Raw genomic sequence first — 9,076 nt, 5'->3', positions numbered from 1 at the left:
GCAATTTATCCAAGATAGTACCATATGCCTACATACAGTAGCGGGGTGCAGAACACGTGTACACAAGCCACCAGCTTTATAACTACTACTATACAACGATGAAATATTGAAACATTTTACATTGATGTTCTACCTACAAACATTTCTGTTTACATATTACCTACCAGTTATCATGATGCTTTTTCCATGTGAACAAAAATGAACAAAATTTCATCTTTCCACACACACACACATCGTTGCTGCTAATCTTTATTGTTATGTCATTTCAAAAGGTGTAGGCCTATCTTAAATCTGATTGGACAAATTCTGTACCAACCACAGTAATGAGATACGAAATGATAAATATTAACTCTCAGTGCTGCAGAGTGCCATATTAGGACTGCAGGGATGCCCGTCATTAGTAATGTATGATTTGTGCATTTCTATCAATTCTGAACTAATATTTTGTCAATAATAGACCTGGAACTGAAAATTGATCAACATAATATTTCATGTTGAATAGAAGGAATGCACCAGCATGGAAATGGATATCAGCTTTAACCAGTCTAATGTTTTTACTGAGATTCATCCCTGCTATAAGATAGATCTGTTTCATGTGCTGAGAAGCAATCCCTCTGCAGTATGTGTATTGTTTCATGTTTTTCTGGGCTCATTATCTGTTGTTACTGTTTGTGGAAACCTCCTTGTCATAATCGCCATCATTTACTTCAAACAGCTCCACACACCTACTAACTCTCTCATCCTCTCTCTGGCTGTGGCCGACCTGCTTGTCGGTGTTGTAGTATTTCCTCTCACCATTGAATTTTCTATAACCTTTTGTCTTTTCTACGATGACTTGTTTTGCAAAGTCCGTGGCACCTTCGATGTGTCGCTGTGCACATCCTCTATTCTGAACTTGTGTTGTATTTCTATTGACAGATACTACGCAGTGTGTCAGCCTCTGAGCTACAAAACTAAGATAAATGACCATGTTGTTGTGACCATGATCCTGGTGAGCTGGGGCCTGTCCGTCCTAATTGGGCTTAGCTTCATCATTGCAGGAATAAACCATGAAAAATGTACTGAAATGTGTATAACTGATGTTGTGTTGGCGAACATTATGGGACTTATTTTCTCATTTTACCTCCCAGTGGTTGTAATGCTCTGCATCTACATGAAGATTTTCAGTGTTGCACAGAGACAGGCGCGCAGCATCCACAACACAACGTGTCAGAGCACAAAGTCCAGAGCAGCTGTCAGTAAGATGGAGAGGAAGGCCACTAAAACTCTGGCTATTGTCATGGGAGTGTTTTTGTTGTGTTGGCTTCCTTTCTTCCTCTGTACAACTGTTCTTTCCTTCAGTCACGTTTATGTGCCACTTCCTCTAATTGAACTACTTAGCTGGCTGGCTCTGTCTAATTCCATGTTAAATCCATTTATCTATGCATTCTTCTACAGCTGGTTCCGATCGGCTTTCAGAATGATCATTTCAGGAAAAGTGATTCAAGGTGATTTTACAAACTCAAAACTGCACTGATTTTCTTTTCAGTGAGCTGAAACATCCTAGAGAGAAGTCTGTAATGATTATACACACAAATAATGTGTAAAATATATGTTTCTAAATATGTTTGCAAAGGATGCATACACATACAATACTACACATTGGAAAAACTGCATATTAAAATCCCCTGAAAATTATATGTACCTGTATGTAGATTTTTTTAGCCCAGTAAAGCTTAGTGTTGTGGAAATTTCTCTTGAATAAAAAACAGTCACCGCTTTTTTTCTGAGAATTGATGCAGATGCAGATGGCCACACAACACATCATGTACATGAGATGTGAAAATGTAGTTCAACATGTATAAATGATGTCATACTGGCTAATATTATGGGACTTACTTTCTAATTTTATCTCCCAGTGATTGTGATGCTGTGTATCTACCTTTTCCCTGTTGCACAGAGACAGGCGCACAGAATCCACAACCCAACGTTTGCTCATGGGAGTGTTTTTGATATGCTGGTTACCTTTTTCTTCTCCTCGTCACCGTTCCCCCCCTTCACTAAAGTTTCAGCGCTGCTTGCTTTGCTTGAGCTACTCAACTGGCTCGCACTGTCAAATTCACTGCTCAATCCATTTATTCATGCTTTCTTTTATAGCTGGTTCCGAGCAGCATTTAGAGTTATCATCACTGGAAAAATAAGTCAAGATGATTACTGTAATTTATAACTGCTGTGTTGAAATACTGATATATCTAACACTTAAAAAACTAAACAAAATAAATGTTTGTACATCTGATGCCTAAAAGTGTCCTCAATTAAATATTTATTTCTCAATGCTGTTTAATTTCTCTCCACACAGGACTCACTGCACGAAAAGCCGTTTTTTCGCCCCTGCAAACGCCTGCAAACTCCCCTAATTCCTGGCAGTTAGTGCGTTCGCCCGTGACACAAATTGACTGAAACATAGTCCTGGTAGCGCAGTGGGGGGGCTGGGGAGGGGGGAGTGCCACCGGGGAGTCGCGGAGCGAAGGTGTGATCCAATTAGCATATGAATTGCTGGTGAGAACTTATCTCACTTCACCATTGGATAAAACCACGGTCAGGGTTGGGTTAAACAAGTGGACCCAGGATGCAGAGTTTTAAACAAAAAGTGTCCTTTTAATAGGAAAATGTCCAACAGAAAAAAACAAACAAACAGAGGAATCTCAAAAGGTCTAAACTGAAAGAACAACTAAGAGCACACGGGAAAACACCAGGAACTTACTACAACCGAGAGGATGCAGAGGACGCGAGCACAGGAGACAAGGCATACGAAAAGCACAGGAGACAAGGCATAGACGACAGGCATTAAGACAAGCACAGGAGATTACGACAACGAACCGACAAGGACAAAGGGAAGCACAGAGGCTTATATACACACAGGGAAGGCAGGGGTAATTGAACACAGGTGGAACACATGAGGACTGGTGCAGACAATCACAAAGACAGGAAGTGAAGAAAGAAAACACACTAGGAGCAGGGCCTACAAAATAAAACAGGAAACAGAACACAGGGAGTTGGAAAACCTGAGACACAGAAACAACAACACATACAAACATAAACACAAGGATAAACATGAAACACAACGAAGTAATAATAAACTGAAAACACTCTTCAAAAAGAGGCGGAAAAATGAACACTTAGAAGACAAAACCATGACAACCACAGACATTTGAAACGAAGTCACTCGTGATTGGCTGGTAGATCTGTTGCTATTGGTCACCCTGGGTCATTATAATACACATATGGGTAAACCCCTCCCACACAAGATTAATAATAATAATAATTAATATATAGTTATTATTACTAATAATTAATTTATTAATATGAATTATTAGTAAGCCTTTACCAAAAGCACTGCAGTTACTGAAGACTATACATTTATTCATGTGATGCTTGATGTTATATGTTGAGCATATTGTAGAAGGGAAAAAACATTAACAAGGTATATGTCGAGTCAAAGCTTTATGTACATACAGCACAAACATTGTAAAAATACAACTGGCCTAGCCAGTGAAAAACTAATTGGGTGAAGCTTGAAATGTCTCTTTGCCGCCTCTGGGTCATAAGTTCTTTGTGGGACTCTGTCCGAATCTGCTCCAGTGTGTCGATGTCTGTGGTGTGTAGCTTCTAGTCTTATTGGAAGTGTGGCACACAGGTCGGTGAGCTCCTGGCTGTGGAAGGATGGTTCCATGTCATCTGTCCCGCTTCAATCAGCTGTAAACACAATCAGTGCAATCAGCACAGTTCAATGACAACATACATCTATACATGTAACTGAAAAATGATCTAATGAATCTAATCTTACCCTCTTTCTTCTCTGTCGACTCCTGAACTTCTCAATGCTGCTGCAAGAGCTGCAAGGTCCGATTGGATGTACAGGAAGTTCCTTCATACTGACACATCGTACATCTTAGTACGTCATAGTACAGGCAGCTGGAAAACAACATGAGTAACATGAGTATATTATTAATAAACGGAAATAGCCTCGCTACATCACTGTTGGAAGATCCACAGTAAAAAACACAATTAGTAAACAATTACTTACATACAATGGCGTCATTTTCCACACTGCAAATCTGGACTTGCAGCAAGAGCTTCGGCCAAATGTGCATTGACTGCCTGGCAGTGACTTATCTGTAAAACTGCCTGGTTTACAGATAAAGTAAACTTATACAATGTATTTTATACAGCACAGCGCGTCTCTTCTTTAATCTTACCCTTGCTCCTGTTCGTGGCGCCGGCAATTTGCATCAGAGGTGTGAAGAGACGGGCAGTTTCCTATAAAATACAACAGGACAAACAGTCATGTTTATGAAAAAAACTTAACGAGAACAAACTTTTAAATTTAAGCAGTTCATACATATTTAAACATGCACTAGTTCTGCTCAAGCACTCGACGCTCTCTTCTTCTTTTAGCAACTTTCTCGCTAATCCCACAGTTGTTAACACGCCATTCAAATCTAAGAGTTACTTAGCAGTTAGCAATGGCTTCTCTCTGTAGCTTAGCTCTTACCGTAATTTTGGGATTGTGCGCCCGTCTTTTCCGCTTCGACTCCTCCACACTGGGCCCGCGGCTTTACTTTCCAACGCACTCATCCTCTCCTCCAGGGAAACAGTGTGGTGTCGACTTCAGCAAGTTTTTTACACCGAAAACAGAGTCACTCATCGAACCACGCAAAACACGAGCTGGTAGTTTCCTGTCTGCAGGAGACAGGCGTTTCAAGAGTAAAACTTCACAAATGACCTTTTCACTTTTGAAGCAACGGTTATAACAGTTTTTAAATTGTACTTTACATTTATATAGGATGAGTATGTGACTGAGGACCAGTTTATTTTTCTGGTATTAAGGTTATGTACTTACATGATTCTTGCTGTTCTGTGTTTGTACCCTCATAGTTGAATTCACTTATTGCAAGTCGCTTTGGATAAAAGTGTTGAGTGTTTTAATGTAATACTGAAATAGTTTAATAACAACAATAGGACAATTGAAGCCCAAATTATCGGAGTCAACAGCTTAGTATGCCATGGACATGTGAATATGGTGCTGAGTTTTTCCCAGTAGTTTGGGAGGACAAATGTTTGGGACTTTGTCACGCGATGACACAGCTGATATGCTTTATGTGAAGCACAGTGTTTTGGTGTCAGCAGAAAAGTGAACAGTGGTGCCACTCTCTCCATTACAACATATTATCTTGGATGAGCTTGACAGACATGCAATGTTAACAATGTATGATCAGATGTACCCTGAAAATTGGATCACTGATTACACTCATCATTGCATACTTTCTTATATAAGGCCAATCTATTCAAGCTACAATTTATGATTCTATAATCATACTAAGCCTGATGTATTTATAGGAGAGATTTTGTTAAAAGGGAGTTAGTACCTGTTAGAAAAAGGTGTAACCTATGCACCACTGAGTGAAACTATCCTGATTTGCATTTGTAAAGATCACAGTTTTGTCATTTACGGGCTACAGGACAAGCTCTCCCAGCTGAGTGTGCCTGACTCCACCTGCAGGTGGATCACAGACTTCCTGTCTGACAGGAGGCAACACGTGAGGCTGGGGAAGCATGTCTCTGATTCCAGGACCATAAGCACCGGTTCCCCTCAAGGCTGTGTTCTTTCCCCTCTACTCTTCTCCCTGTATACCAACAGCTGCACCTCCAGTCATCAGTCCGTCAAACTCCTTAAGTTCGCGGACGACCCCACCCTCATTGGGCTCATCTCTGGTGGGGACGAGTCCGCCTACAGGTGGGAGATTGACCATCTGGTGACCTGGTGTGGTCAGAACAACCTGGAGCTCAATGCTCTGAAAACAGTGGAGATGGTTGTAGACTTTAGAAGGAACCCAGCCCCACCCACCCCCATCACCCTGAGAGACTCCCCAGTCGACACTGCGGAGTCCTTCCGCTTCCTGGGCACCATCATCTCCCAGGACCTCAAGTGGGAGCTGAACATCAGCTCCCTCACCAAAAGAGCTCAACAGAGGATGTACTTCCTGCGGCAGCTGAAGAAGTTCAACCTGCCAAAGACAATGATGGTGCACTTCTACACCTGCATCATCGAGTCCATCCTCACCTCCTCCATCACCATCTGGTACGCTGCTGCCACTGCCAATGACAAAGGCAGACTGCAGCGTATCATCCGTTCTGCTGAGAAGGTGATTGGCTGCAATCTGCCATCTCTACAGGACCTGTTTGCCTCTAGGACCCTGAGGCGTGCAGGTAAGATTGTGGCCGATCCTTCCCACCCGGGTCACAAGCACTTTGAGGTACTTCCCTCCGGCAGGAGGCTGCGGTCCATCAGGACCAAAACCTCATGCCACAAGACCAGCTTCTTCCCGGCTGCAGTTGGCCTTATCAACAAGGCCCGGGACCCCCACCTGACTTAGACTCTTATCCCGCCCCCACGCCTCAAGTCTGTGTTACATTAACACACATTACATTGCACATTATATATCTTTTATATCTTTTTATTTTATATTTGTTTTTTTCATGTGTGCAGTACTTATTGTGTTTTTTATGTTTTTATGTTCCTTGTATGCACCTATATACCAAGGCAAATTCCAGGTAGGTGTAAACCTACTTGGCAATAAATACTTCTGATTCTGATTCTGATTCTGATTTACATGGGAAAGCCCCCCCATAGACCTAAGAGCAGGGGGGTCAACTGCCAAGCTTCTCAGGCACACTGAAAACCAAATCTCATAATGTTACAGATAGTCTTTGTCTGGAGGGGACCCACATTTGAAAGGTTTCTTCCTTGGGCCATAGCCAACCCTTCCACCAAATTTCCTTAACATTGTTGTTTTTGTTAGTCCCACTAACAGGCAGAGCAGCTCTGTAAACATAAGCTCCTTGGTGGAGGTAAAAATCTGCTTCACATTTGGTCTTAACGCATCATAAGGTTCTGTGACAGAAATTTAAGAAAGAATAAAGAAGTAGCCAACGTTAGCTACTTGATGGCTGTGCAATGCCAGCAGCTAACTTGCTGAGTCATGAGAAATGTTGTCTATTCAGAGACACTCTCTTAATGTTACTTTAGAGGTTACATATGGGTTATAGTGGGATTGAAAAATGAATGAAAAACCCATTTTTCCATGTGAGGAGCAACCTCTGGCCTTTGATGGCCTTTATATTGCTTTCATTTTACTGAGTGCTATACATTTTTTCGTAGTTTAAGAAACTGCAAAGCTAAAATTATTATGCTGGTATACATGTTTCTGAAAGCTTAACACAACTGCAATAACTCTGCTAATACCCTGCATCATTTTGAGAAGTAGATATTAGTACCAACGTATTTATATCAAAAAGTGTACGATAACTATTAGAAACATTATGCCTTTTTTTAATGCATGAACCTCTTGGTTAGGGCCTTTTTGATTTTAATCGCACACACACACACACACACACACAGGATGTAGGTAGCCACATCTGATTGGATGAGCAAAGTCGGTGTTAATGTGATGAAATAGGGGGTTTATAAATACCTGGCCCAGAAAAGACCTTCGTGGAGGAGGTGGTTGCTGATGTTATAGTTGTACATACATGCTGAACCAAATGTATTTTAAATATTCCTAATATTACAGATTGTCATTGCAGAAATCGAGAAGCATGGAAGCAGAGCTGACTGTCAACAGCACTTTTGTTGTTAATGACATACATCCATGCTATGAATCACATAATTCAACTTACCTGTTTACAAGCAACCCTTCAATAATATGTGTTTCGGTGTATATTTTCCTTGGCTCATTATCTGTTGCCACAATATGTGGAAACCTCCTTGTTATAATCTCTATTGGTTACTTCCAACAGCTCCACACTCCCACTAACTACCTGATCCTCTCTCTGGCTGTGGCCGACCTGCTTGTTGGAGTTTTAGTTTTTCCCTTCAGCATGGCGTTCACTGTCACCTCATGTCTGGTTCATGAAGATGTATTTTGCAAAATCCGAGACAGCTTTGATGTATTATTGTGCTCATCCTCTATTCTGAACTTGTGTTGTATTTCCATAGACAGATATTATGCAGTTTGTCAGCCGCTGACGTACAGAAGTAAAATTAATGTCCATGTCACTGTGATCATGATCCTGGTGAGCTGGGGTATCTCTGTTCTAATCGGGGTCATTATAATATTTGCGGGATCCAGCCAGGGGACATGTGAAGAACTGTGCTCTGTTAATGTTGTCATAGCAAATACTGTGGGACCTGTTTTCTCTTTCTACCTCCCAGCGATAATAATGCTCTGTATCTACTTTAAAATCTTCCTTGTTGCACAGAAACAGGTGAGCAGCATCCAGCGCACAAAGTCTGAAGCAGCCGTCAGTAAGATGGAGAGGAAGGCCACCAAAACTCTGGCTACTGTTATGGGAGTTTTTCTTTTGTGTTTGACTCCTTTCTTTTTATGCATCGTCTTTCAGCCTTTGGCTTATTATCCCCCACCCGTCCCGGTGATCGAGACACTGAACTGGCTCACGCTGTCCAATTCAATGCTGAATCCCTTAATTTATGCTTTTTTTTACAGCTGGTTCAGGTCGGCTTTCAAAATCATTATTTCTGGAAAAATATTCCGAGGTGACTTTGCCAACAGTAAATTATTTTAATTCGTTTTATGGATACTGTGAAAATGACAGTCGGAAAAACAGATGCTAAAATATATTATAAAATGTGTTGTTGATAAAATCTGTTATTGTAAAGTGCATGTTTTAAATTAAAGCAAGGTTCAATACAGTTAAATTAAATCAGTTATCGTTTTTGTCTGCTGTTAGCTAAGCGGTGTTTTTCTTATTGTTTAAGTGTGTAACTTTGTTGGAAACTTTTCAGATATAAACATTACATAATTGCCTTGTGCTAAGTGGGAAGGTTTGTTTGCCTTAGGAACAAGTGGAGCTCATGTGTACCATCAGAGCAGCCGAGGGACCAGAGACTTCTCACCTCTAATGGAGGAGGGGTCAGGTTGCATCATATCATTGCATCAGACGATAAACAAACTGTGAAGCCTCGCTACTTTATGATGCTTGACAGTAATATATATAAAATATATACTTTTTACAA

At 41.0% G+C, this 9,076-nt stretch overlaps 2 protein-coding genes across 2 annotated transcripts; both read left to right on the top strand.

Annotated features, from left to right (window-relative positions):
• Positions 1-517: 517 nt before the first annotated feature.
• On the top strand, positions 518-1,516 carry LOC118099605 (trace amine-associated receptor 1-like). The gene is made up of 2 exons (XM_047338185.1): positions 518-842; positions 915-1,516. The coding sequence occupies exons 1-2, from the start codon at positions 518-520 to the stop codon at positions 1,514-1,516; spliced, it is 927 nt and encodes a 308-aa protein (XP_047194141.1).
• Positions 1,517-5,246: 3,730 nt separating this feature from the next.
• LOC118099532 (trace amine-associated receptor 1-like) lies at positions 5,247-8,625 on the top strand. Its single transcript, XM_047338184.1, has 4 exons — positions 5,247-5,260; positions 5,681-5,776; positions 7,731-7,966; positions 8,039-8,625. Exons 1-4 carry the CDS (start codon positions 5,247-5,249, stop codon positions 8,623-8,625), a joined length of 933 nt encoding a protein of 310 aa, XP_047194140.1.
• The last annotated feature ends 451 nt before the right edge of the window (positions 8,626-9,076 follow it).

This window comes from Hippoglossus stenolepis, chromosome 20 (genome assembly GCF_022539355.2).
Source record: "Hippoglossus stenolepis isolate QCI-W04-F060 chromosome 20, HSTE1.2, whole genome shotgun sequence".
NCBI lineage: Eukaryota > Metazoa > Chordata > Actinopteri > Pleuronectiformes > Pleuronectidae > Hippoglossus > Hippoglossus stenolepis.
This window is presented reverse-complemented; position numbering and strand designations above follow the sequence as displayed.